General features: G+C 70.2%; 5 protein-coding genes across 6 annotated transcripts; all 5 read right to left on the bottom strand.

Annotated features, from left to right (window-relative positions):
- Nucleotides 1-921: 921 nt before the first annotated feature.
- IGSF9 (immunoglobulin superfamily member 9) lies at nt 922-14,900 on the bottom strand. Its single transcript, XM_058423769.1, has 20 exons — nt 14,797-14,900; nt 11,516-11,707; nt 7,948-8,100; nt 7,668-7,819; nt 7,436-7,553; nt 7,197-7,338; nt 6,891-7,036; nt 6,643-6,785; nt 6,424-6,564; nt 6,227-6,343; nt 5,695-5,845; nt 5,491-5,614; nt 5,242-5,417; nt 4,907-5,157; nt 4,748-4,832; nt 4,246-4,416; nt 4,067-4,112; nt 2,445-3,608; nt 1,211-1,356; nt 922-1,115 (listed from the first exon to the last, which is right to left on the bottom strand). Exons 1-20 carry the CDS (start codon nt 14,882-14,884, stop codon nt 922-924), a joined length of 3,900 nt encoding a protein of 1,299 aa, XP_058279752.1. The 5' UTR covers nt 14,885-14,900.
- On the bottom strand, nt 14,798-17,584 carry DUSP23 (dual specificity phosphatase 23). Of its 2 annotated transcripts, none has more exons than XM_058423770.1 (4): nt 17,438-17,584; nt 15,828-16,100; nt 15,038-15,150; nt 14,798-14,926 (listed from the first exon to the last, which is right to left on the bottom strand). In XM_058423770.1, the coding sequence occupies exons 2-4, from the start codon at nt 16,095-16,097 to the stop codon at nt 14,899-14,901; spliced, it is 411 nt and encodes a 136-aa protein (XP_058279753.1). In that variant the 5' UTR covers nt 16,098-16,100; nt 17,438-17,584; the 3' UTR covers nt 14,798-14,898. The 2 variants fall into 2 exon arrangements, with proteins under 2 accessions (XP_058279753.1, XP_039944161.1); XM_040088227.2 differs by having other exon boundaries at nt 15,038-15,219; nt 17,438-17,576.
- A 1,443-nt stretch (nt 17,585-19,027) lies between these two features.
- LOC120764161 (mucosal pentraxin-like) lies at nt 19,028-20,609 on the bottom strand. The gene is made up of 4 exons (XM_040087965.1): nt 20,546-20,609; nt 20,004-20,094; nt 19,751-19,920; nt 19,028-19,623 (listed from the first exon to the last, which is right to left on the bottom strand). Exons 1-4 carry the CDS (start codon nt 20,607-20,609, stop codon nt 19,028-19,030), a joined length of 921 nt encoding a protein of 306 aa, XP_039943899.1.
- Nucleotides 20,610-21,041: 432 nt separating this feature from the next.
- Nucleotides 21,042-21,911, bottom strand: LOC120764160 (serum amyloid P-component-like). The gene is made up of 2 exons (XM_040087964.2): nt 21,848-21,911; nt 21,042-21,662 (listed from the first exon to the last, which is right to left on the bottom strand). The coding sequence occupies exons 1-2, from the start codon at nt 21,909-21,911 to the stop codon at nt 21,043-21,045; spliced, it is 684 nt and encodes a 227-aa protein (XP_039943898.1). The 3' UTR covers nt 21,042.
- Nucleotides 21,912-23,478: 1,567 nt separating this feature from the next.
- On the bottom strand, nt 23,479-25,375 carry LOC131378718 (atypical chemokine receptor 1-like). Its single transcript, XM_058423756.1, has 2 exons — nt 25,349-25,375; nt 23,479-24,453 (listed from the first exon to the last, which is right to left on the bottom strand). The coding sequence occupies exons 1-2, from the start codon at nt 25,367-25,369 to the stop codon at nt 23,479-23,481; spliced, it is 996 nt and encodes a 331-aa protein (XP_058279739.1). The 5' UTR covers nt 25,370-25,375.
- Nucleotides 25,376-25,784: the final 409 nt, after the last annotated feature.

Below are 25,784 nucleotides of genomic sequence, written 5' to 3'. Positions count from 1 at the left end.
AAAGGGGGACGGGACGAGGGGGACAAAAGGGGGACGGGGTGACCCCACGGTCCGTGACCCGACGTGACCCCCGCCGGAGCCCACGCGCGACCCCCGGTGATGTCATCGTCTGTCCCCGCCCCCCGTGACGCGCTCGCGAGCCATGGCCATATAAGGGCACGAGCGAACGGGCCACGCCCCCCGCGCGCGGGGCCGCCACCAGGCCACGCCCACCCACGGGTGGGAGAGGGGGGAGAACGGAGGGGGGGACACGGGGGGAAGGGGGGGGGGGCTGCGGAAAGCGGGAGGGGACAGGGACATCGGAGAGGGGACAGGAATGGCGACCACCCGGACAAGAGGGGGAGGACACCGCTGGGGAGGATCCCGATAAGATGGGCGGGGGGAGCAGGAAGATGGGGGGGTACCGGAGCGTGGGGAGGGGGGGGGGAACCCCAAGGGAGGATGAGGGGGAGACATGAGGAAAGTGGGACAGTGAGGAAAACGGGGGTACGGAGCGATTCGTGGGGGGACACGAGAAGATGGGGGGCAGAATCGAGGCTGGGAAGATGCGAGTGGGGAATGGGGGAGCTGTGGGGCCAGGGCGTGGGGAAGATGGGGACAGAGGAGAATGGGGGGAGCCCGCACGAGGGTCCGGGAGCGGGACGAGGTGGGAGGGGGACACCGAGAAGGTGGAGCGGGGGTAGGATGGAGACGTGGGACACAGGGGCCGGCAGGGAGATGGGTGATGGGGCGGGTGGTGATGGATGGGGGGGGATGAAGGGGGTCACGGGCCCTGCAGGGAGCACGAGGAGGGGAAATGGGAGAACCCCGGATGCCTTGGGGACGCTGGGCGCGCCCCCCCCGCCAACAGGAGCCAGAGCTGCTCTCACGCCTCTTTATTCCCCTCCTGCCCATCCTTTCAAACCCCTGACCCGGGGGTCCCTAGAGCAGCGTGGCCAGCTCGAAGCGCTCGGAGCAGCACCCGCGGGTGCCCACCCTCTGCCGCCGCTGCTGGGCCCCCTCCCTGCGCCGCCGCGCCCCCGGCCCCTCGGGGCGGGGGGTCTGGCCGCGCTCCGGGGGACCCCCCGTCCCCAACGCCTCCGCTGACACCGAGCTCACCGGGGCCGAGCCGGGCTCTGCAGGGAGATAGGCAGCGTCCGGCCCCGCCGCGGCACCCGCCGGGGCGGCCACGGGGCCCGGGGCACGGGGGGCGCGGGGGGGCCGCACTCACTGTGCCGCTGCAGGTCCCGCAGGGCGATGGAGGAGCCGGGCCGGGCCGGGGCCGCGCCCCGGTAAAGCTGCAGCGCCTCCAGGAGCTCCGACTCCAGCGCGAACTCCGCGTCCCACTCGTAGTTCTCGTCCACCGAGGTGTTTCTCCTGCGGGGAGGGGGGCGAGGGGCACGGCCCGAGGGCGTGAGACCCCGGAGATGGGTGTGGGACCCCCGGGCATGGGCCCCAGGGGAGACCCCAAAAAGTGAAACCCTGGGGATGGATATGAGAGCCCAGGGATGGAAGCCAGGGCACAACCCTGAGGTGTTGGTCCCCAAGGATGAATGTCGGGAGAGACCCCAAGCTACAATTCCCCAGGGATGGGTGATGGGGGCAGATCCCAGGGATGGGTGATGGGGGCAGATCCCAGGATGGGTGACGGGGGCAGATCCCAGGGATGGGTGTCGGGGGCAGATCCCAGGATGGGTGATGGGGGCAGATCCCAGGATGGGTGATGGGGGCAGATCCCAGGATGGGTGATGGGGGCAGATCCCAGGGATGGGTGTCGGGGGCAGATCCCAGGGATGGGTGTCGGGGGCAGATCCCAGGGATGGGTGATGGGGGCAGATCCCAGGGATGGGTGATGGGGGCAGATCCCAGGATGGGTGATGGGGGCAGATCCCAGGGATGGGTGTCGGGGGCAGATCCCAGGGATGGGTGTCGGGGGCAGATCCCAGGGATGGGTGTCGGGGGCAGATCCCAGGATGGGTGTCGGGGGCAGATCCCAGGATGGGTGTCAGGGGCAGATCCCAGGGATGGGTGTCGGGGGCAGATCCCAGGGATGGGTGATGGGGGCAGATCCCAGGATGGGTGATGGGGGCAGATCCCAGGATGGGTGATGGGGGCAGATCCCAGGGATGGGTGTCGGGGGCAGATCCCAGGATGGGTGATGGGGGCAGATCCCAGGGATGGGTGTCGGGGGCAGATCCCAGGATGGGTGATGGGGGCAGATCCCAGGGATGGGTGTCTGGGCACTGCCCTGAGGGACGTGGGGACACGGCAGGGAGCTGGCAGGGATGCTGGGTCGTTCTCTCGGGACAGGGACAGTGCGGGGATGTCCCCAGGGCACTGCAGGGCTGGGAGGCAGCGAGGTGGCTCCGTGCCAGGACACCCCATCCCAGCTCCCTGGGACAGGCCCGGAGCTGCCCCGGCACGCTCCAGGAGCTCATCCCCAGCGAGCCCTGCCCACGGCTCACCTCTTCCCGGCGCCAGGATCCATCCTGCCCCGTCCCTCCTCTGCTGCCGAGCCCGCGCTGTGCCAGCTGCCCCCGTCCCCGAGGGGGGTGCCCAGGAAGGTGCCCCCCAGGGATGGTGCCAGCGAAGGGGGCCGCAGGAAGGAGCCGCTGCCCCGGCCGCTGCTCTGGCTGGTCAGGCTGCCCCGAGGGAGCTTCTCCGGGGCCGCAGCGTCCGGCGGCCGCCCCGGGGCCTCAGTCCGGAGATGGGGGGCGGCGCCGGGGCTGGGCCAGGAGGGGGAACCGGGCAGCGAGGCCTTGGCGGGGCCCACCAGCGGCCGGGGGGGCTCAAGGAACGCGGCGGCGGCGGGTGGGGAGGTGGCGTTGGCACTTGTGTCAATGCAGTCCGGGCACAGCGTCCGCCCCGTGCGCGGGGGGCTGGCGGGGGGCTCCGGCCGGGCGGGGGGCTCCGCCGGCTCCTCGGGGGGGGGCCAGTCGCCGTCCACGCACATCTCCTTGAAGAAGGGCAGGCTGAGGTACTGGAGGATCCCGCTGACGGCCGGGGGGCCAGCGGACACCGGGGGGGCGGCGGGCGGCTCGGGGGAGCCCCGGAGGGGCGGCGAGTCCCAGGGGGGGCCGTGGCGGGGCCCGGGGGGCTCCTGGCCGGCGCTGTAAGGCAGGGTGGCGGAGGCCACGGGGCTGACGTCGGTGATGCTCAACGCCACGGCCTCGTCCACGGGGCTGCTGCTGCTGCCGTAGCCGAAGTAGCGGCCGTGGCGGTGGCTGGAGGCCCGGGCTCCCCGGTGGGGCTGCCCCGCGGGCCGGGGGCGCAGCGAGACCCCCCCGTGCCACATGGGTTCGTCCTCTTCCTCCTCTTCCTCCTCGTCCTCCTCCTCCTCGGCGGGCAGCTGGCGGTAGGGCTCCAGGGGCTCCCGCCGAGGGTCCGGCGGTGGCCGCGGGTCGGTCTCCACCACGAAGCGGCCGTCGGGGCCGCGGCAGATGCGCTCCAGTGGGACGTGCTCCCGGCCGTGGCTCTCGTAGCCGGGGTAGCGGGAGCCGGCGATGCTCAGCCCCAGGCTGGTGCCGGCTTTCTCGCCCCACAGCAGCGTCCGGCGCAGGCTCCGGCACGGCGACGGCTGCAGCTTCAGCTTCACCGTGCTGTCGGGGCTACCAGGGCCACGAGCGTTGCTGCAAGGGAGAGGCGGCAGCTGCGGCACCCCCAGCCGTGCTCCCGGGCACTCACAGCCCCGCTCCTGCGCTTCCCGATCCTTTTTCCAGCCAAAAGCGGCCAGAGGGAGCCCAGGGGAACCCCAGCACCCCACACCTCACACCCCTGGTCAGTGGCAGCAGGGGGTGGCTGTCCCCAGCCTGTCCCTGTGCCCCCAGCCGGTGGCAGAGGGATGATGAGGAGGGCAGTGGGATGGGAACGTGGCATGGCCGGGAGTGGGATGAGAGGGAGTGGAACCGGAGGAGTGACAGGGCAGGAGTGGCACAGGGAGGGAACGGGATGTGGAGGAGCACAGCACAGCAGGACAGGGACAGGGAGGGAACGTGGCATGGTGGGAGCAGGACAGGGAGAGAGTGGGATGGAGGCGATGACACGGCAGGACAGCGAGCGAGCGTGGCAATGGCGTGGCGTGACTTACTGTGGAGGTGGGAGCTTCTTGCTGGGGGAGAAGACGAGTGGTGGATCTGGAAGGCCATGAGAACACAGTGGGGGGGGATCACACGGCGAGCAACTCAAAAGGTGATGAGGAGGAGACGGCGGCGCCCACTCGGTCCCCACCCAGGCCGGCCCGGCCCTCGTCCCCCGCCCCCCCCGTACCTTGGCGGCGCTTGCGGACGCGCGCGGCGCGGCGCCGGTTCATGATGCAGGCGGCCGTGGTGCTGAAGATGACGGCCACGCTGAGGAAGCAGATCCCCCCGATGACCCCCGCCAGCACCGGCTGCGGCAGCAGCTCGGGCAGCTGCGTGCGGGACGGGTACACCTCCATCCCTGCCACACACAGCGCGGCCCGTCAGGCTGGCACAGCCCCCCTCGTGTCACCAGCGTCACGGGGACGCAGCAGAGCCTCAGCTTCTGCGTCACCGGGGCTGCTCTGCCCTTGGCGGGACCAGGAGAGGGGATGCTCTGGTCCGTGAGGCTGAAACCAAGGCAGATCTGTGGCTGCTGCTCCAGCTTTAGCCTTGGGGGTCCCGCTCTGTCCCTGACCCCAGTTTAGCAGCGGGGACGTGGAGGTGGGAGCAGAATGAAGGGGGTTCTCCTTTGGGGATTTGGACGCTTCGCCCCTCTGGTTTGTGTCCCCGGCGTGGCAGCCCAGCCTTACCTGCCGTGGAGACGTTCACCGTGTTGCTGGGGTCGCTGATGTAGCTGCCAGCAAAGGCCACCAGTCGGAACTCGTAGAAGGCGTCCTGAGGGGACACGGGGCCCTGAGCCACAGCGGCCACCAAGCCCTAACCCAGCCCAGCACCCGGCCAGACCTCACCTTGATGAGCCCTGGCACCAGCACCTGAGTGTCAGTGCCGGGGATGGAGCGCTCCAGCACCTCCCAGCCGCCCTTGTCCTGCCGCAGCTCCAGCGCGTAGCCGCTCAGGGCCACCGAGGCACGGGCGGGGGGGTCCCAGCGCAGCAGAACCCCCCGCACGGTCTCGTTGGCCGTCAGAGCCTGGGGTGGGGACAGGAAGACGTGCACGGTCATGGCCGGCGGCTCCGGAGGCACTGTGGTCACTGGGAAGCCTGAGGAGAAAGCGGCACAAGGTGGGAACGGGAACGTCCCGAGCGCTTGGGGGCACCGGGGGTGTTCTGGGGAGCCGCCCTCACCCCTGGGCACGGAGGTGACGATCTGGCTGAAGGGGCCGCTGCCCAGCTTGTTCTGGGCCAGGACGCTGAACTGGTAACTGGTGTCGGGCTGCAGGTTCTCCACCAGAAGGTGTTGAGCCCCCGCCGGCACCGACAGCGACACCCAGTCGTGGTGCGCCCGCGGCGGGTGCCGCGCCCTGGGGACAGGAGGGAGCCGTGAGGCCGGGGCTGAGGGCCCCGAGGGGGACACGGCAGGGGTGGGGCACTCACAGCGGCGTGTACCAGACGCTGAACCTCTGGAAGTAGCCTCCGTCAAAGCCTGGCTCCCAGGAGATGTTGGCTGCCAGCAGCAGTGGGAGCACGGAGACGTTGGTGACAGCGTGGGGGCTGGTACCTGGCGGGCAGCAGTGTCACACCGCGGGGCTCGGACCCAGCCCCGGGTCCATCGCAGCCCACCAGCGACGGGCAGCTCACCCAGTACGTGGACAGAGGTGGCAGTGGTGACACTGGCCACCTGGTTGGTGGCCGTGCATTCCCAGACTCCGTGCTGCTCCTTGATGAGGGGGTGGAGGACGAGGCTGCTGTTCCCATCCACCTGGGCACTGCTCTTCCCCACGCTGCCCACCTGTGGGGCAGGGACACGCTGATGGCGGGGTCACCACCAACCCAGCCCCGTGCAGAGCTGGAACCGTGACACCGCCACGCTGGGGACAAGGGGACTTGAGAAGGGGGACGTGAGCCACCGCCCTGGGGCTGGTTTGGAACAAGGGACAGGGGTTTCACTTCTGTGGAGGGCAGCCAAGCAAAGTGACCTTCGGGAGCCATGTGATGGGACCCCAATTTGGGATGGACCCCAGCATTCGGTGGGGACATTCATGGGACAGGAATAGCCACAGGAGGGACGGAGGGACAAGGACGCTGCCCCAGAAATGATACCCTGGAGGCCAAAAGCAACCTCTGTCCCCAGTGGGGGCTTAGCTGGCCCCCCCAAAGCAGCAGCCCCTACCTTCACCCAGGTGATGGAGGGGGGTGGATCCCCACGAGCCGCACACGGGATCACCAGCTCCCGGCCCACCTCCTGGAAATATTCCTCCTTGGGCCGCACCGTGAAGGCGGGAGGGTCCTGCAAGGCAGAAGGACGGTTTGGGGGGGTGCTGGGCAGGGGGTGCAGAGCCAGGAGAGGACCCCCGAGGGGCTCCTGACCTTCAGCAGGACGCGCGTGGGCCGGGACTCGCCGGCGGTGCCGTAGCTGTTGTAGGGCGTGCAGCGGTACAGCCCCAGCGCGTCGTCGTTCCCCGTCGCGATGACGATGGAGCCGTCGGGCTGCAGGGACCAGCCGGGGAGCTGGGAGAGGGGAAGGGGTGAGGAGGAGGGGTTCGGGAAGGATTTGGGAAGGGTGGTGAGGGGCGGGAGCCGCCGTACCTTGTCCAGCTCCAGCGGGCGCCCGTCCCTGGTCCAGGTGACGGAGAGCAGCGGGGGGTTGGCTCTGGAGGGGCAGCGGATGACGCCCCGCATGCCCTTGGGCAGGTGGGTCTCCGGGAGCATGGTGGTCACCTGCGCTGGGTCTGCGGGGACACACGGGGCTGGGGTCCCCACGGGGCGCCGCTCTTCCCGCCACGGCCCCCACAGCGGGGACCCCAGCGGCTTGGGGGTGCAGGAGGGGGCCTTACAGAGCACTGTGACGAAGGCCGAGGCAGAAGGCGGCTTCCAGAGCCCGTTGCTGGGGGTGCAGGTGTATTTGCCAGCGTCCTCCGGGGTCGTTCGCTGCAGCAGGAGGCTCCCGTCCACCAGGACGCGGACCCGAGCCTGGAGGTGGCTGGGAGGGGATGGGACAGCGGTGAGTGGCACGGTTGGGACCGTCCCTGCTGCCCTGGGGTGATGGATTTACCCTCACCACACACCCAGCCCGTCCCTGGCACTCGGGGCCAGGTTTGGGGGGCACAGCAGCCCCGGTGCCGTCCCCACTCCTGCCGTACCTGAGGTGGAAGACGTTGCTGCTGCCCTGGAACCAGGTGTAGGTGAGGTTCCCCGGGTACGCCTCAGCCTGGCACGCCAGAAAGGCATCTTGGGAGATGTTGACGGTGACGTTCTGGGGTGGCACCACGATGACGGGTGGCCCTGGGGTGCGGGGCAGAGGGGCAGTGAGGGCTGGGGACAGGGGGACGCTCCCAAAACTGCGTGTCCCCGTGGGATGAGGGGCGTCAGCTGTCCCTACCCTGCACGAGCACGCGGGTGGTGTGGGTGGCGGTGCCCTCCTTGCTGGACGCGTGGCACGTGTAGGTGCCCGCGCTGGCGCGTTCCACGGCGGCGATGCTCAGCGTCCCGTTGCTCACCTGCAACGGCACCGGCTGTTGGTGGACGGGGTGCTGGCAGCAGGCGGGTGCCAGCGCAGTGGGGCCGGGCACTTCCTCTGCAGCCAAGCGCTAAAGCCCGTTTGTCACCCTCACCTGCAGCGTGTCCCCGCTCTGGACGGGCTGGTCACTCCTCTTCCAGGTGACAACAGGCTGCGGGTTGCCAACAGCCCTGCAGGTGAGGCTCAGCGCAGCCCGGTCCCGCACCTCTACGTACGCAGGGGGGGTCTCCAGGAAGGTGGGGGGTGCTGGAAGGCAAATCCAGATCCAAACCCTCACCCCCACATCCGGCTCAGCTCAGCGTGGAAGCCCAGCGTTTCCAGTGCCGGCGCTGGGAGACGCGGGCGGAGCGGCTGAGGGTGGGACGGGCCGGTACCGTTGACGGTGAGGTGGATCCAGGTGCCGTTCTGGAAGTCGGCGTCGGTGCTGTGGCGGTCGAGGAAGAGCACCCGGCACTCGTACCAGCCCTGGTCCTCGGCCCGCAGCAGGTCCAGGCGCAGCGAGGCACCTTCCTCCAGCCGCACCCGACCTGCGCGCCCGGCAGCGGCTCAGGGACTGCCACAGCCCCGGAACACCCCCTCCCCCGGGACACGCTCTTTCCGGGGCACCCTGTCCCCGGATCACCCTCTCCTTGGGACACCCTCTCCCCGGGGCATCCCCTCCCTAGGTCGTCCTCTCCTCGGGTCACCCCCTCTCCTCGGGTCACCTCCTCTCCCCGGGTCACCCCCTCCCCAGGGCGTCCGCCCACGCTGGCACCACGGGGTGCTGGGAACGGCGGTGCCAGATGTTGGTGACACGGAGAGGAAGCGACAGTGGCTCTGTCACCCGCCCCCGCGGAGGGTGGCCTCGGCGGGCTCCCCCAGCACGGCGGGTCCAGCGTCGCTCCCCGCGGCCGGGCAGGACTGGTCCCAGCACCCCTCTCCCGAGCCCCTTTCCCCCTTTCCCGAGGACTTTTCCCCCCCCCGGCGCTCTCACCCTTCGGAGCCCTGCTAAGCCCCGGCACCCCCGCACCGGCCCCGCTCCCCGCGGCACGGCGGGGTCACGGCGAGCCCCCGTTTTCCTCGCAGGAACGAGCTCTGCATCTCCCCGGGGGGGACGCGGTGCCCGGGGCTCCCCCGGGCCGTGGGGCGCTCGCCCCGCGCCAGCCCCACGCCCCGCGGCCTCTTTGATGAGGAGAGGGATAAGGGCCGGAGCGAGAGCGGGCGCAGCCCGTTAATCCCCCGGGCTATTATCAGAGCCATAATCGGCTCAGGATGCAGCGGGCAATTGGCTCAGCCCAGGCTGGGGTGCGCGGCCAGCGGCCCCCAACGAACGCACCGGCACCACCTGGGCACCACCTGGGCACCCTCTGTGCGGGGCACCCCCTGTCTGGGGCACCCACCATCCCGGGCACCCCCTGTGCGTGACACCCACCATCCCGGGCACCCCCTCTGCGTGACACCCACCATCCCGGGCACCCCCTGTGCGTGACACCCACCATCCCGGGCACCCCCTGTCTGGGGCACCCACCATCCCGCGCACCCCCTGTCTGGGCACCCACCGGCCTGAGCATCCCCTTCCCTGGCACCCCCCTGCCCTGAGCCAGGTGCTCCCGGGACACCACGGTGGTGTCACAGCCCTGGCACCGGCAGCACCGGAGCAGCCCAGGATGCTCTATCAGCATCCCCGGACCAGCAGCTTCCCGAGGGGTTCCCGACGCAGGAATTTTTGGGGAGCCCCGCTGCCGCCTCCGCCCGGTGTCACAGACACCCCCCCGAGGCACCGGAGTCCCGGCTGGCACCGCACGGGCGCCGCTGGCAGCGGGATCGGGATTCCGCCTCCCGCCAGACGAGCCCGGCAAGGATGAGGAGGATGAGGAGGAGCGGCAGGAGCCGGGCAGGCGGGTTTGGGCACCGAGATCCACCCTGAGCCGTGCGAGCCCCGCACACGGACACGTGCAAACCCTGCCCACAGCGCTCAGAGCTGTCTCTGCCTTCACCCCACAGCTGTGGGACGAGGGGTCCGCCAGCCCTCACCCCAGACCTGGCTCCCACGCCGGGCCCTGGGAAGTGGGACAGCTCTTGGAAGCTTTGGGAAGCTCTGGGAAGCTTTGGGAAGCTCTGGGAAGCCCGGCCCCGCCAGCAGCTGCCGGCCCCCAGCCCCAGGCGCGGCGGGAGCAGCCGGCTCCCGAACAAAGGTCCCTTTGGAAGGGATCAGAGCGGCCTGGGGACGCCCCCTCAGCCTCCCCCTAATCCCCCTGTGCCGGCCCCAGCCCCCTCCTCCTCCTCCGCCGCCCTGCAAAAACAAAACCCTGCGGGCCAGCATCCCCCCGCGCCTGGCAACCGACATTCAGCGGGACACAAAGGCGGGTGGGGGGACACGAAGGGGGCTGCAGCCCCCGCCACGCGGCCAGAGCCGGGCAGGGGGGGCCTGAGCCACGCCAGAGACCACCGACCCTGTCCTAGGGCAGGGGACAGCGGCCCACGACACGGCGGGTGGCGGCGGCGCCCCGGGGAGAGCCCACCCCAAGCGCTGTCACAGAGGCAGCTGCAGCCCCAGGACGCCCCAGATCTCCCCAGGAGGGACACAGGTGACAGCGGCGGCCCCTCTGGGTGACACCCGATCCGATCCACCTGGGAAGCGCCGGAGGGAGGGAGCTGGCGTCGCCCTGCACCCGCCGCCCCGTCCCTTCCCGGCGGATGCAAAACAAGCCAAGCCGCCCCGCTGCCATGGCGACGGCCGCCAGCCCCCCCCCCTGCCCACCCACCCACCTCGCCCTCATTCCAGCCACCAGCCCCTTCCCCCAGCCCTGATCCCAATCTGCTCCCGCAGCCCCCGGGGCCGCGCTGGCGGCGGGGGCGAGGGGACACGGGGGGGGGCTGCGGGCAGCCCGGGCGGGACACTGCCAGCCCCTTCCCGGGTAACCGGAGCCGCGGCAGCCCCGGGGCCCCGCGGCGCTCAGGTAACAGGAGCCCAGCCCCGGCCTCCCGGCAGAGCAGGTGCTTCGTCCCGCCCGGAGGGTTCGGTTGTCACCGCTGGTCTCCCAGAGTCAACTCGGAGCTGCTGGAAGCGTCCCCCAAAATCCGCACCCTCCCGTTTGGCCAGGGAAGGGGCAGCAGGAGAGTTGGGTGTCCCAAGCGAGGTGATTTTTAGGCAGGGGACAATTTTGGCAGCAGGGTTTGGGTCGTGATCCGCCTCCCCCCCGCCCCCCGAGGAAGGGTTCCACGCAGGGATTTCGGTGCGTGGCTGGCACAGAACGTCGGGGTTGGGCTCAGCCCAAATCCCCCACGGGCCGCCAGCACTCCCTACCCCAGGGGACACTGCCGTGGCCTTCCCGTCCCTGCTCGCAGGGATCCTCTCGCTGGCATTCCTCCGGCTCTGCCAGCGCTCACTTTAAATACCCGCTAAAGCAGCGAATATCCCCCTCCCACGCCCAGCCCGTCCCCGGCCCAGCTTTGCTCCAATTAGCAGCTCCCCCGAAATCCCCTCCTCAACCTTCAGGCGACCCGCGAAGGGCCGAGGCGGCGCCCGCAGCCCCCCGGCACCCCCGGTGACACCGGACCGGGGTGACACGGCCGGGGCAGCGCCGGGCCGCTCCGTCCCGCGGGAGATGCTCCGGCAGCCAGAGGCCACGGGGGTGGGCTGGGGGGCGCTTCTCCCACATTTTGCCAGGCTGGGCAGGGATCTGCATCTCCCCCCCTCCCGCCAGCTGGGGACCCCCATCCCTCCTGCCATCCCTGGGGACGGGGATTGGGACTCACCTGCTGCAGGGACCTCCCTGGCCCCTCACCGTCCCCTCCCGCCCGCCGAGACCCCTGGAAGAGCCCCCCCAAGTTCCCCGGCAGTGGGTTTAAAGTGGTCCAACAGCAGCAGCACCGGGTAGGACCCAACCACAGGGAGCGGAGACACAGCACAGCCCGCGGGGACCCCCGGAACCCCCGGTCCGCCCCTTCCCCGCGACTCACCCGCGTACTCGGGGTCCACGCGCGGCGAGTAGAGCCCGAACTTGATGAAGATGGGGAGCACGAAGCCGAAGCGAACCCACTCGATCACGTAGAGCGGCGGGCGCGCCTCGTGTGCGCCCAGGAGCCCGCAGCCCAGCACCGCGCTGCCCCCGACGCGCCCCACCACGGCCCGGGGCTCGCTCCGGCCGCTGCCTGCGGGACCGGCAGCGGGGTGAGACGGGAAACCCGCCGGGATGAACCGGGATGAACCGGGACGGGGGCGGGACGCACCGGGACCCTTCCCCTACCCCCGGAACACCCCGGCGCTGGCCAAACCCATCGCACCGCGACACACCGGGACTTTCCTCCCGCCCCCGGTGTCCCCAGATGTCCCCCCACCCCCCGCCTCCTCCCGCCTCCCCGGAACCCGGCCCCGGCCAGACCGGCCCCGCCGCTCCCCCCGCGCCCCGGGGCGGCCCCTCACCCCCGGCTCCGGCGAGCAGGCTGAGGACGGCGGCGCGCAGCCACCACCGCATAGCCCAGGCCCCCCCTGCGGCGGCTCCCGCGGCGTCACCGGGGCCCGAGGACCGGCGGGCTCTGCCGGGCAGCCCCGGGGGCACCGGCCCCGGGCGGGGGGCGCGGGGGGCTCCGCGTCCCGCCGCTCCTCATGCCCGGCCGGCCGCGCTCTCGGCTGCGCTCGGCTCTTCCCGGCTGCTTTCGGCTCTTTCCGGCTCGGTTCGGGTCCGTCCGAGTCCGCTCGGCTCCGGCCGCCGCCGCTGGGCGGCCGCAAACAAACCCGCGACGCCGGGAGGGGCCGCCCCGGCCACGCCCCCCGCCGCCCGTTGCCGCGGCGACAGCCAATCAGAAGCCGCGGCTGGGCGCTTCCCCAGCCGGCCAATGGCGGAACGAGGCAGAGGGAGCGAGGGATGCTGGGAAGTGTAGTACTCGGAGGGGGGCATGGGGAGCGGGGGGCATGGGGGGTGACACGGCGGGATCTGGGGGGGACAGCGAGGAGGACATGGGGGGACACATGGGGGATCACGGGTGGGACAGGGAGGAGCGCCTAGAGGGAGGACACGAGTGGGGCACACGGGTGGGACACGGGGAGGGGCTGGAGAGGACACGCGAATGAAAAACACAGGCGGGGCACGCGGAGGGGACACATGGGGGGGATATGGTGACACACTGGTGGGACTGGGGAGGGATGGGGGGACACGGGGGGGTCATGAATAGGACTGACACATGGGTGGGACACACGAGTGGGACACACGTGGGAGACTGCTGGGGGACACGCGAGGGGATACAGATGGGACCATGGAGGGGACACACGGGCAGGACACGCAGGTGGGACAAGGGGGAAAACACTCCTGGGACACAAGTGGGACCAGGGGACACAGAGGGGACACAGGGGTGGGACTGTGGCGGGTCAAAGAGGGGACACATGGATGGGACATGGGCAGGACACGTGGGTGGGCGTTGCCGTGGGGTTTGGGTGTGTGATCCCCCCGTGGGACACAGGGACACGTGGGTGGCACTGGGGGCCGTGACAAGCAAGCCCAGCCCCATGTCCCCTCTGTCCCCTCCGCGTGTCCCAGCCCCTCCGTGCCAGCGCCCCCCGCTCGCCCTTCCCCATCCCAGCTCCCGCTCTCTAATCCCATCCTAAATGGGATTGGGGGACACCGGTGCCATGTCCCCATCCCGCAGGCTGAGCCGGAGCTGGGCTGCTTGCCAGGCTGGGGGGACAGGAGGGGGCACAGGGGACAGGGGGGACATCCTGGTGGTGTCCTCGGCGCAGAGCCGGGATCGAGGGACGAGCAAAACCCACACGTGTGACACCAGCCCGGCCACACGAGAGCCCCGGGAGCGGCGTTGGGGCGATGCCCCCTCAGCCCAGCCCCCCCTGAAGGGGGTGGGGGGTCCGTGGAGCCCCCCCAGCCCGGCCTGGCCCAGGGGACTCTGAGGACAGCGCGGAGTCAGCGGAGTTAAGGGCAATAATTCTGCCGTAAGCAGCTTTCGGCCGCTCCGGCCCATGTGCTCCCCCGAGCTTAGGCTGGACATCGCTGTCCGGCCCTGCCACCGCGGCCACGGCGTCCCCACATCGTCCCCAGCGTGTCCCCATCGCCCCCACGGAGCCCCCACGCAGGGCTGGGCTCCCCAAACTGGCTGTGCCCCAGGCACGTGCCCCTCACACGGCCCCGTGCGCTGGTGCGGCCTCACCGCGACATCGCCTGGGGGACATTGATGTCCCCAAAACGCCACCATGGGGCACTGGGGCAGCCCCGGAGTTTTGGAGTCACCCCACATCCTGTGGTGAGACCCCTTCCCAGTTCGGGTCACCTCTGGGAAGGGCACAGCTGGATTGCCAGCGGTGCCCGGTGTCACCACCCCGGTGTCACCACCCCGGTGTCACCACCCCGTCCCCCAGCGAGGACGGTGACATTGTGGAGTTCCAAAGGAACTTCTGGGGACCGTGGAGCCGCTGGTTGAGGCGCTGGCCCCAGCTGTGCCCGGGGCGCTCCCAGCCATGTGCCACCCGCCCGGAAACGGGGACGGTGACGCTGCTTCCAACCAGGATTTAAATGCCACCAAGGTTAGGAGCAGCTGAGAAGAGATTTCCAGGATTGGATTTTTTTGGATGGAGATGCCTCAATTCCGGCTAAGCTACACTTTAAGCATCAACGTCCCGGGTCGGCCCCCGGGCAATGACACGGTTGTCACCCTCCACGTGGCATCAGGGCACTGGCGGGTGACAGCTCTGGGGGTGCTCTGTAGGGGATGAAATGTGGCCACTCACGGTCTCCAAAGGACCCCAGAGCCAGAACCCCCGAGCTGGGATCCCATGGGACCCCACACCCAGGACCCCAGAACCAGGACTCTGAGGAACCCTAGAACCAGGGTCCAGAGCTGGGACCCCAAATGACCCCAGAACCAGGACCCTGAGACCCCAGAATGAGCACCCTAAAGGATCCCAGAGAGACCCCAGACCCACAACCCTGGAACCAGGACCCTGAGGGACCCCTGAGCCAGGACACAGAGCTGGGACCCCAAAGCCAGGACTCCAAAATCAGGATCCAGAGCCAGGAGCCAAGAGCTGGAACCCAAGAGATCCCAGAGCCAGGATCTCAAACAACCCCAGAACAGGGACCCAGGGACCCTGGAGGAACCCCAAACCCAGGACCCCCGAGCCATCACCCCAAGGGACCCCAGAGCCAGGATCCCAAATCCCAGGATGCAGCTGCCAACCAAGCCGGGTCTGAGGGTGCCCAGCAGGCATCCCCCCGGTGTGAACCCCAAATCCAGACCTGGAGGGAAGCCACAGGCCAGTCCTTTAATGCAGGAGGGGACAGACGGGGCTGGCAACGCCCGGCACTTCGGGATGCCCGATTCCATGGATCCATCCGTGCTCAGGTCTCCTCGCCGTCCTCCCCAGAGCTGCGGAGGCGCAGATGCCACCGGTGAGCCGGGACTGGGGACATTTGGGAGCCACAGCCAGGGGAGGGGACCCCCACGGTGACAGGGGACCCCAGGGAGGGTGGCACCCACCGCAGGCACTGGCAGAAGCGGATCACGGCCCGCTCCTGCTCGGCAGTCTCGATGGAGCCCGGCCGGAGCCGCCGGATCTCGCGGATGGCGTCGCCGCCGGCCAGGTGTCGCTCCTTGCACAGGTAACAGGCCAGCAGCGTGCCCGTCCGGCCGTGGCCCAGCATGCAGTGAACTGCCACGGCCTGGGCGCGGGGACACGGCGGCTGGGTGGCACCGCCGGGCCCCGCCGGGCCGCCCGCGGGTGACGGGTGATGCCCACTTCGGCACTGCCTCCATGGAACCTCTGCCTCACCCCCTCCCCTCACCTTCCCAGGCGCGTCAGCCCCCAGGGTGCCACCGCCCCCCGCGATGTCACACCCACCAGGTGTCACAGTGCGTGATCCCTTCCAGGTGTCACCCTCCCAAGGTGTCATTCCCCAAGGTGTCTCTCACCCCACTAAGGTGCCATTCCCCCCGGGATGTCATCTCCCCCCAGGTGTCACCCACCACCACCAAGGTGCCACCCCCCAAATGTCCCTCTTCAAGGCGTCCCTCCCCAAGCATCTCCCACCCCGAGGTGTCACCCCGCTGAGGTCTCCCCCCACCAAGATGTCACACCCTCGAGGTGTCCCCCACCCTGAGATGCCACCCCTCTCAGTGTCCCCCAGGTGTCCCCCAGGTGTCTTCCCTCGTGTTCCCTCCCCTGCTGTCACTTCTGGTGTCTCTCTTCCCCCAGGTATCCCCCTAGATTTCCCCCGCAGTGTCACCCCCCAGGTGTCACCCCCCCAGTTGTCACCACCCCAGCTGTCACCTCCCCGCGGCCGTTGGCCTCCTCCACGATCCTCAGGAAGCTCTGGATCTGCTCGGGGCTCGGCGGGGTGAAGTCGGCCACTCGCAGGCGGTGCAGCTGGATCTGGGGACAGCAGCCGTGGTGCGGCGGCGCCCGCTCGGTCAGGGACACCAGGTGCCGCACGCCGCGCTCCCGCAGGTACCGGTAGTGCCCCGGCTCCCGCGGCATCGCCAGCCCCGCCAGCCGGCCCTCGACCACCCACGAGAAGTTGGGGGGCTCGCACGCCCCCATCGCCTGTGGGGACAGGGGACGCTGCTGCTCTGGGGGGGGCAGAGCCCTGGGACATCACTGCCGGGACCCCCAGGGTGTATCCCCTGGGATCCCCCAGGTCAGGACCCCTGGAATCCCCATTTCAGGCCCCCAGGGAAGATCCCCTGGCCAGCTCCCCCTTGGGACCCCCATTTCAGACCCCCAGACCCCCCAGGTCAGGCCCCCGTGCCCTCTCTCCCCCCAGAGAACACAGCCAGGTCAGGACCCCCAGGACCCCCTGGCCATGACCCCTGGGACTCAGAGTTCAGATTCCCTGGATCCCATGGCCAGGACCCCCAGGACACGCAGATCCCCCATGTCAGGATCTCCAGGACCCCCAATATCACCCCCAGCAGAACATGACCAGGCCCCCAGTGACCCCCCCAATTCAGATCCCCCAGGACCCCCAACACCCCCTCCCCAGTAAATGTGGCCAAGCCTCCAGGATCCCCAGGACCCTCTCCCCTCCAAGAACATGGCCAGGCGCCCAGGGACCCCCAGTTCAGTCCTCTGGGACCTCCTGACCAGGCCCCCATGCCCCACAAGGTCAGACTCCCTGGGACCCTCATCTCAGGACCCCAGACCCCGTTACCACCTCCCCAGGACCTCAGCCAGGACTTCTGAGACCCCCAATTAATGCTCCCCAACACCAACCCCTGGAGAACACAGCCAAGCCCCCATTCAGACCCCTGGGACCCCCAGCTCAGGCCCCCCAACACCATCCCCCTGGAGAACCCGGCACACCTCCAGGAGCCCCAGTGCCACCCCCAAAACCCCCTGGCCAGGACCCTTGGGACCCCTAAATAAAGCCGCCAGAGCCCCAGCTCAGACCCTGCCCATCAGGAACCCCAAAACCAACGCCCTGGAGAACCCGGCCAGACCCCCCAGGACCCCCAGACTCCCCAGTTCAGACCACCTATCTCAGACCCCCCATGTCAGGATCCCCGGGAGCCCCAGACCCCCAAAACCACACCCTGGAGAACGCGGGCAGCCCAAACTGCCCTGCACCCCCTGGGCAGACCACCTGGGACTCCCAAATAAAGCCCCCAGACCCCAAAGTCAGACCCCCCCCAATGAGACCCCTCATGTCAGGACCCCCAGTCCCCCCCAAGAGAGCGTAACCGGGTCCCCTAAATCAGACCCCCCCTCATCGGCCCCCCGGGCCCACGGTTCAGCCCCCCGGGCCCGTGTGACCCCTCCCCGCTCCCCACGGGCCGCAGCTCCGGGCCCGAGCCCCGCTGGGCCCCGGCCCCGCTCCGCTCCCTCCGCCCCGACCCCGCCGCTCCCCGCGGGACCCCCGCGACCCCCCGGCCCCGCCGTACCGGGGAGGCCGCACGGGGCGGAACGGGGACGGGCGGGAGCGGATCTGGGGCGGAGCTGGGCCGGGGCGGAGCTGAGGCAGAGCTGGGCCGGGCTGAGGCAGAGCTGGGCCGGGCTAAGCCGGAGCTGGACCGGGCTGGGGCCGGAGCTGGGCCGGGCTGGGGCCGGAGCTGGACCGGGCTAGGCCTGAGCTGGGCCGGGCTAAGCCGGAGCTGGACCGGGCTGGGGCCGGAGCTGGACCGGAGCTGGGCCGGGCTAAGCCGGAGCTGGACCAGGCTGGGGCCGGAGCTGGGCCGGGCTGGGGCCGGAGCTGGGCCGGAGCTGGGCCGGGCTGGGGCCGGGCTGGAGCGGAGCTGGGCTGGGCTGGGCCGGAGCGGAGCTGGGCCGGGTTAAGCCAGAGCTGGGGCCGGGCTGGGGCCGGAGCTGGGCCGGGCTGGGGCCGGGCTGGAGCGGAGCTGGGCTGGGCTGGGCCGGAGCGGAGCTGGGCCGGGTTAAGCCAGAGCTGGGGCCGGGCTGGGGCCGGGCCGGAGCGGAGCTGGGCCGGGCTAAGCCGGAGCTGGGCCGGGCTGGGGCCGGAGCTGGGCCGGGCTGGGGCCGGAGCTGGGCCGGGCTGGGGCCGGGCTGGAGCGGAGCTGGGCCGGGTTAAGCCAGAGCTGGGGCCGGGCTGGAGCGGAGCTGGGTCGGGAGAGGCCGCAGCGAGCGACGGAGGCGGTGCAGGCGGTTCCGGGGGTGACACAGGAGGGACTGGGGACACGGGGGAGGTCGGGTGGGTGTCAGGGAGCGAGGGGAGACAGGGAGGGGACGGATCGGGACACGGGGCTGTGGGACACGGGGCTGAACCCCCAGGACAGCGAGCTGGAACCCCCGGGACAGGGCTCTGAATCCCCTGGGACAGGGGCTGAGCACCCCGGCGCTCTGGGACTGAGGCCCCCGGGACACAGGATTGCCTCTCCGGGGATGTGGGACTGACTGAGCCCCAGGGGCTGCAGGACATGGAGCTGAACACCTCAGAACTCCAGGGCTGCACCAGCGGGACACAAGGCTGGACACTCTGGGTACATGTGGGACGCGGGGCTGTGGGGCTGAATCCCCGGGATGCAGAGCTGGATGTCCTGGGGCTCCAGGGCTGAACCCCCCAAGGGCTCTGGGACTGCACCCCCAGAGCTCTGGGTCTGAATCCCCCAGGACTTGGGACTCTCCCCCACAGGGCTGAGCCTCCCAAGGGCTCCGGGACTGCACCCCCGGGGCTCTGGGACATGGGACTGAGCCTCCCCAAGCTTGGGGACACCAGGGCTGCCCCCCAACAGAACCCCTGGGTTCTGCCCCAGTGCCGGCCCCACCGTGCCCGGGGGCTGCCAGGGGTGCACAGAACCCCAGCTCAGCCCCATGTCCCCAAACCAGAGCAAGGCCCTGGGCTGGGAGCCCTTCCTCCCCTTCCCTTCTGAGCCTGGATCCATCACCTGAGGCCCTCACCGCACTCCCCCAAAGACCACCAGCACCCCAAAAAACCCATTTCTCCGTTTATGTGACATTGGGGTGGCTTTGGGGGAAGGGGGTCACACAGCAGGGGTCGGGGACACCCCCACACGGCCTCAGGGCTTCAGGTACACCTCGCCCACGATCTCGTAGGGGAAATTCCTCCAGCCGAAGATGGGGGTTTGCTCGGGGTTGTCGTACATGGCCGACACCACCTCCGAGCCGGAGATGCCCGTGTCCCACATGTACACGGACGAGATCTCCCCCACGAAGGACTGCTGGGCGTCGAAGCCGCCCCCGAAGCTGTCCTGGTCCTGCCCCAGCAGGATGGACGCCGGCACTCCCACCGTGTAACCCTTCTGCAGCCCCTTCCTCGGCCAGGGCTTCCCGTTGAACCAGAACCCCACGATGCCGGTGGAGGATTCCCAGCTGACGCAGACGTGCTCGCTCTGCCCGAGAATTACGGGCACTTGGAAGAACAGGAGCTTGTCCCCCACGGCGAGCTCGTACTGCCCGGGTCTGGGCTTGAAGAGCAGGATCTCGTTGCTCTGTTTTCTGGTGGCGTAGGAGAAGAGGCTGTAGGGCCTCGTGAGGTCCGTGAAGGACCTCAGGCACACGGTGAAGTTGTCCAGGGGCTGCTTCAGCCTGGCCGTCACCTGCACGTGGGCGGTTTTGGACTCTTGGGGGAACACGAACGCCGAGCTCACCAGGTCTGGCGGGGGCGAGACAGAGGTGGCCTCCAGCGTCAGCCCCCGGCTGCGGCACGGGGCGGTGAGGACGGGCTGCGGGGAGCGGGGGGCAGCCCGTGTCCCCGGCTGTCCCCTCGGTGCCATCCCTACCATGTATCCACAGGGTGTAGGTGGCCACGGCCCTGCCCTGGAGGCTGGTGGCCGTGCAGGTGTAGGTGCCCAGGTGGGTGTTGTTGACGGAGGGGATGAGCAGGACTCCGTCGGGGCTTTTCTCCAGGGGAACCGGGCTTCCTCTCTTCTCCCACAGGAACTCCTGGGGCCTGCACCGGGCCGGGGTCACTCCAGCGCCCTGCCCACGGCCGGGGCCGTGCCAGGGGGTGGGAGGGAGGCTGGGGGCCCTTACCAGGGGTCTCCGGTGACTTGGCAGGTCAGCATCAGCGGGTGGTACTCAGTGGGTGCCGGCGGCTCGGCCCAGATCTCGGCCCTCTTTGTTTCTGCAGTGCCCAGAGCTCAGCCTGGGCTGGGGGGGGGGTCTCCCTGCCCTGCCCTTCCTTCTGTGGGACCCCGGTGCCGAGTCCCTGCTGCCCCCCATTGCTGTGCCCCCACTGCATCCTCGGGGTGTCCCTTTGCTCTCTTGTTGTGCCGCCGTCGCGTCCCCTCCTCGCCTAGACCCCTGTGCCCTGCACGGTGCCGCTGCGATGAGCTCTGGGTGCCCCTTCTACGGCACAGCTCCTGGGGGTCCCCCTGCGCTCCTCCGTGGGCCCCCGTGCCCCCCTTGCAGAGCTCGGGGTTGCCCCTTTCACTGCACGGGTGCATGGCCCCCTTTTGCCCTCACCCTGCACCCTTTTGGGGCACTCAGGGTGCCCCACAGCCCCCACAAACCCACCGGCACCCCCCTTTCCCCCCATGTCCCCCGAGGGGGTCCCGGTGTCCCCCCGCCACTACCTTGCGGGGCCGCGGGGCTGAAGAGCGCGGCGAGGATGAGGAGGCAGAGCCACGGCCGCGCCATGGCAGCGTGGAACCCGGCCGCTGTCACCCGCTGTGGGACCTCGGAGCTGCTCAGGGGCTGCTCAGGGGACACCCGAGGGTGGCAGCGACCTTCGTCCCCAGGGCTGCTGGGCCCTCAGCCCGGGGATGGTGCCTGAGCGCGGGGCCGGGTTTTGGGGACAGTCCCCAGGGGAGGAGCTTTCCCGTTCCTGGCTCCATGTGGGGCTGGGCACACGCCGTGGGGCAGCTCGGGGGGGCGTGGGAAGGGGAACGGGTGCCCCGGGTGTTGGTGGCACCCAGAGGAACCCTGTCCCAAGCTGGGGAACCTTCCCCGTGGCGGGCCGCGGAGCTGAAGGGTGCTGTGCGATGGGTGCTGGGGAGGCGGGTGCGAGTGATGGGGGTGAGGAGGGGACAGGGGGGCACTGAAGCCACCCCCGCCGCAGACCCCGCGGCCCTCAGGTCCCCAGCGCCTCCCGGAGCCGCGGTTTCACCACCACGTCTCCCTTCACCTCGTAGCTGAGGCTGTTCCAGGCCAGCAGGGCGGGCGGCAGGCGCAGGGACAGGAAGGCAGCGCGCATCTTGTCCGGGGACAGCCCCGTGTCCCACAGGTAGACGTCGGTCAGCTCCCCCGAGAAGGAGTTGTAGAGGTCGAAGCCGCCTCCGAAGCTGTCCTGCTCCTGCCCCAGCAGGATTGCGGCCGTGGCCCCCACGGCGTAGCCCCTCTGCAGCCCCTTCCTCGGCCAGGGCTTCCCGTTGAGCCAGAACTCGGCGATGCCGGTGGCGGATTCCCAGCTGGCGCAGACGTGCTCCCAGTCCCTGCGGCCCTCGGGGACGCGGAAGGTGACGAACTTGCCCCCCACGTAGAACCGGTACTCCTCGGGTCTGGGCTTGAAGAGGAGGATCTCGTTGTCCTGGGCTTTGGTGGCGTAGGAGAAGAGGCTGTGCGGCCGGCTGAGGTCGGTGTAGGAGCGCAGGCACACGGTGAAGTTGCGCAGGGGCTGCTCCAGCCGCGCCCGCAGCACCACGTAGGCGTCGCTGGGATCCTTGCGGAACACGAACACCTTTCGGTACAGGTCTGGGGACAACACAGGGGACGTGGTGGGAGGTTGGGCTGTCCCCCAACCCTCTCTGACCGTCCCCGAGCTTTCCGCTGTCCCCCCGGGGGGACGCCCCGCTCCGGCATCCTCCAGCCCCGCTGACCGAGGGTGATGCCAGAGCTGCTGCCACGCTCCCGTCCCCGCGCCCCGCTGTCCCCCCTACCTTCCTGGGCCAGGATCCCCGCGAGCCCGGCCAGGACGGGCAGCCAGAGCTGCAGGTGGCCCATGGTCGGTGCTGGAGCCGGGCGGGAGCGGCGCTGCGGCCGGGTTTATGTGCCCGAGGGTGGGAGGGGACTGGCGGGGGTGGGGGGGACGTGTCCCCACGATCCCATCCCCTGGCGTGCCCGGGAGGGGCGATTTCATGCCCAGGGTGGGCGATTTCATGCCATCACGCGGCCGTGATGCCATCACAAGACCTTGGGTCACCCGCCTGCACGGGGCTCCCCTTGGAGCCGGGCGTGTCCCCCCCAGCCCGGGTGACAGGGACACCGCAGCCTTGGGGACAGTGGGGACACCCCGGACACTCAGGTGTCCCCGCTCTGGGCAAACCCCCGTGGGAGGGAGCTGGTTTGATTTGGGATCATCCGAGGGATGCAGGGAAGGGTGTCCCTGGCCCCCCCCTGCCCTGCCCCACAGCTCGGGGGCACATCTTGAGCTGTGGGTCACATCTCTGCTCTCCCTGTCCTGCCCGAGGGGACAGAGACGGAGCCCTGGACACCGTGTGGCCGAGTGTCCGGTGTGCTGTCCGTGGTCCCAAGGGGACGCGCAGGTGGGAAGGGGGAAGCTTTTTCCTGCCCCAGGTGACGCTGCCGGGCTGAGGGGCAGAGTCCGGGCTGGGGGCGTAGGGTCCCTGCGGGGGTTTGGTGGATCCCCGGGTTTGGGGGCGATGCGGGCTCGTTCCCAGCGGTCAGTCCCGCAGTTCAGCGGGGCCGAGCCCCCCAGGTCGCGCACGGCTCGGCTCAGGCGGAGCAGCCCCGTTGTCCCCCCGTGTCACACCCTGTGACTGCCCACGCGCGGCCCTCGTGGGCTCCGGCCCCCGCTCCCCCCCCGGCAGGCTGCGCCGCTTCCTTAGGAGCTTTTCCTGCCAATTTGGAAGCGCGAGGAGCACACGCCCCCCGTTTCCCGTCCCCTCCCCGGGCCCCCCATCACCAGTCCCATCCAGTCCATGAACTGGGCTGGACCAGCGCCTCTGGCCCTTGTATTTATTGTGTGTTATTCCCACTGGATCCTCTCGGCTTGTCAGGAGAGATGGAAAAAATCCCATCACTTCCGAAATCTCCCCCTGAACTGGGGTTGGGGCCGGGGCTGAGCCTCGGGGATCCCCCGGGAGCCTGGGGTGACCCCCCCCAGGCCAGGCCAGGGCGTTTCTGCATTGGGCAGTCGGGGGGTCCCGTCCCGAAGAGGGGCTGAGACCCCAAGGGAAGGGACAGAGGGTGGGGGGCACCGAGCTGGGCATGGAACAGAGGGAGTATTGAGTGTGGGACATTCTGTGGGGCTGGGGGACACTGTGGGGCCAGGGGTCAGTGCCCAGGGGCTTGGTGGAGACCAGGGCTTGTGCCAGGTGGCCAGGGGCCAGGGCTGGGTAGCCCAGGCCAGTGCGGGACGGGCCGGGGTTCGATGCTGGGGCATCTGAGGCTGGTGCAGGGTTGGGGGGCAGAATTCTCTGCTGGGAGGCCGGGGGTCAGTGCTGGGTGGCCAAGGTCCGTGCCCGAGGGTTGCCCAGAGGCCAGGGTCCGGTTTCAGGGAGCCAAGCCTGGCTCCGGGGGTCCAAGCCCGGTGCCAGGGGGCCGAGGCTCAGTGCCGGGGCTCCACCTCCGGCGCCGCGGGTGCGCCGGGCTCCGCGGTGCAGCTCCCCGAGCCCGGCAGCCCCCGGCAGCGCCGGGCGAGCAGCAGCGCCAGGGGCCCGAGGCCGCAGTGCAGCACCCCCAGCCCCTCGCTCAGCCCCAGCGCCAGGTCGAAGTGCTCGAAGGAGCCGCAGGTGGGCTCCAGCAGCCCGGCCTGCAGCAGGAACTCCCCGGCCAGCCCCGCTCCGTAGGGCCCCCAGAGCCCCAGGAAGAGCCAGATGAGCCCGGCTCCGGCCGCCCAGGTGGCCCTGAGGCGAGGCAGGGCCAGCGCGGCCAGCAGCAGCCCCGCGGGCAGCAGCAGGCAGAGGCACAGGCCGAGGTGCAGCAGGTACGCCGGGGCCAGGATGCCCACGCTGCGCCGGACGCAGCTGCTGCCCGCTGCCACGCCGCTGACCAGAGCCGCCGGCGTGGCCAAGAGCAGCGCCGCTGCCCACAGGGCCACGGCCAGGCGGCGGCTCCGGGGGTCCCAGCGAGCCCAGGCCGTGCCGCAGGAGCCGCTGGCCACCAGCAGTGCCTGGGCGAAGAGGCTCCAGTGCCACAGGAGATGGGTGAGGCGACACAGCCCCGTGCCCAGGTGCCAACCCCGCGCCACGCCCGCGGCCAGCGCCGGCAGCAGCGCCGCGAACAGCGCCGTGCCCAGCGCCAGCTGCGCCACCAGCGCCCGGCTCCGCGGCCACCGCCACGCCTGGGGACGCTTGGCCAGGGCCACCAGCAGGGCGCCGGTGCCCAGCGCGGCCGCGGCGCAGGTGGCGGCCAGGAAAGGGGGAGCGACGCGCTGGAAGAGGGGACAGAAGCGGTTGTGGCAGGGGGCGGCGTCGTAGTCCGGGAAGGTGTCGTTGCTGTAGCTGCCGTCGTAGAGGGAGGAGAGGTCGCTCATGAGTTCCTCCAGGTCCACGGAGCCCTGGGTCTCCAGGATGCCGGGGGTCTGCGGGTGGCGGGGACGGGCGTCAGGAGGGTGCCAGGTCCCACAGCAGCCCCCCGAGCCCGGCCACGGCGGGGATCGCGGGCAGCCCCGGGCCGGGCGGGGCGGGGCGGGTTATCAGGGAGGGACACACTGCGGGCACGGGGGGCATGGCTGCGACATGGCTGCGACATGGCTGCGATATGGCTGCGATGTGGCTGTGATATGGCTGCGACATGGCTGTGACATAGCAGTGACATGGCTGCGACATGGCTGCGATATGGCTGCGACATGGCTACGACATGGCTGTGACATAGCAGTGACATGGCTGTGACATGGCTGCGACAGCCAGGGGTGCGTGACGGGGGCGTTTTGTCACGGGAGGGACACGGAGCCCTGTGGGAGGATGCAGAGCCCTGGAGTGTGGACACAGACCCTGGACAGTGGGTGCAGACCCCACAGAGCACTCACCAGCAGCACCTGCTCTGAGCTGTGGTCCTGCTCAGCTCCGGGGACCCCAATGACCCTGCTCAAAACTGGGACCCCCAAAACCCTGGTCAGAGCTGGGACCCCCAAAACCCTGGTCAGAGCTGGGACCCCAATGACCCTGCTCAGAACTGGGACCCCCAAAACCCTGGTCAGAGCTGGGACCCCCATGACCCTGCTCAAAACTGGGACCCCCAAAACCCTGCTCGGAGCTGGGGACCCTCAGGACTCTGCTCAGTGCCGGGGCCTCCTGTGACCCCACTCAGCACCAGGGATCCCCCAAACCCCACTGAGCACTGGGGATTCCCACGGTCCTGCTCAGCACCAGGGACCCCCACGACCCCGCTCAGCCCCCAGGCCCCCCCTCCGTGGGGATGTGACACCCCTGGGCGGCAGGGACAGGAATTTGGGGGGGGGGGGGGGTGTCACTCACCACGGGGACACAGTTGCCCATGACGGTTCTCCCACGATGGCAGCGGCTGCTCTGAGTCTGGGGGCTCCGCCGGGTGCTGGGGGTGGCACCCGAGGCTCAGGGGCGGGGCGGGGGTCACCCACACACCGGTGCCCACCTGCCTGGGGGTGTCCGGGGGTGACTTCTCGGCTCTCCCAGCCCGGGCTCCGCTCCAGAGGGAGCCGAGGACTGCGGGCAGGAGATAAGAGCTGCCCCCAGAGCCGCCCTCCCGCCTGGCACCCGGCGGAAAACGAGGAATGCCGCTGCCGGGAAAACGGCGGAGCCGCCACGATTTCTCGAGCAGGAAACGATCGGTTCTTGGCAGGACAACTTAAAATTAATTAGGAATTGTCTTTCCAGGCTCTCCGGGGATGCTCGGGGGCCGGCAGCGCGGAGCCGCATCCCGGGGATGCCGGTG

The sequence above is a fragment of the Hirundo rustica genome, chromosome 29, assembly GCF_015227805.2.
Source record: "Hirundo rustica isolate bHirRus1 chromosome 29, bHirRus1.pri.v3, whole genome shotgun sequence".
NCBI lineage: Eukaryota > Metazoa > Chordata > Aves > Passeriformes > Hirundinidae > Hirundo > Hirundo rustica.
Note: the sequence above shows the minus strand (reverse complement) of the source record. Positions and strands in the feature narration are given on the sequence as shown.

Coding starts and splice junctions, on each gene's coding strand:
- IGSF9 (XM_058423769.1), bottom strand. CDS start 14,884: ATGGAATCGGGCATCCCGAAGTGCCGGGCGTTGCCAGCCCCGTCTGTC. Junction 7,037..7,196: donor AGCAACGTCTTCCACCTCAG/GTACGGCAGGAG, acceptor ATCCCCTCCCAG/CCACCTCCAGGCTCGGGTCC. Junction 5,158..5,241: donor CGTCACCTCCGTGCCCAGGG/GTGAGGGCGGCT, acceptor CTTTCTCCTCAG/GCTTCCCAGTGACCACAGTG.
- DUSP23 (XM_040088227.2), bottom strand. CDS start 16,097: ATGGGGGCGTGCGAGCCCCCCAACTTCTCGTGGGTGGTCGAGGGCCGG. Junction 15,220..15,827: donor AGGCCAACGGCCGCGGGGAG/GTGACAGCTGGG, acceptor CCCCGCGCCCAG/GCCGTGGCAGTTCACTGCAT. Junction 14,927..15,037: donor CGCTTCTGCCAGTGCCTGCG/GTGGGTGCCACC, acceptor GCGCCTCCGCAG/CTCTGGGGAGGACGGCGAGG.
- LOC120764161 (XM_040087965.1), bottom strand. CDS start 20,609: ATGGCGCGGCCGTGGCTCTGCCTCCTCATCCTCGCCGCGCTCTTCAGC. Junction 20,095..20,545: donor CAGCCCCGCGGCCCCGCAAG/GTAGTGGCGGGG, acceptor TGGGCACTGCAG/AAACAAAGAGGGCCGAGATC. Junction 19,921..20,003: donor CAAGTCACCGGAGACCCCTG/GTAAGGGCCCCC, acceptor GGCCCGGTGCAG/GCCCCAGGAGTTCCTGTGGG.
- LOC120764160 (XM_040087964.2), bottom strand. CDS start 21,911: ATGGGCCACCTGCAGCTCTGGCTGCCCGTCCTGGCCGGGCTCGCGGGG. Junction 21,663..21,847: donor GGGGATCCTGGCCCAGGAAG/GTAGGGGGGACA, acceptor TGTTGTCCCCAG/ACCTGTACCGAAAGGTGTTC.
- LOC131378718 (XM_058423756.1), bottom strand. CDS start 25,369: ATGGGCAACTGTGTCCCCGTG. Junction 24,454..25,348: donor TGGGCAACTGTGTCCCCGTG/GTGAGTGACACC, acceptor CGCCACCCGCAG/ACCCCCGGCATCCTGGAGAC.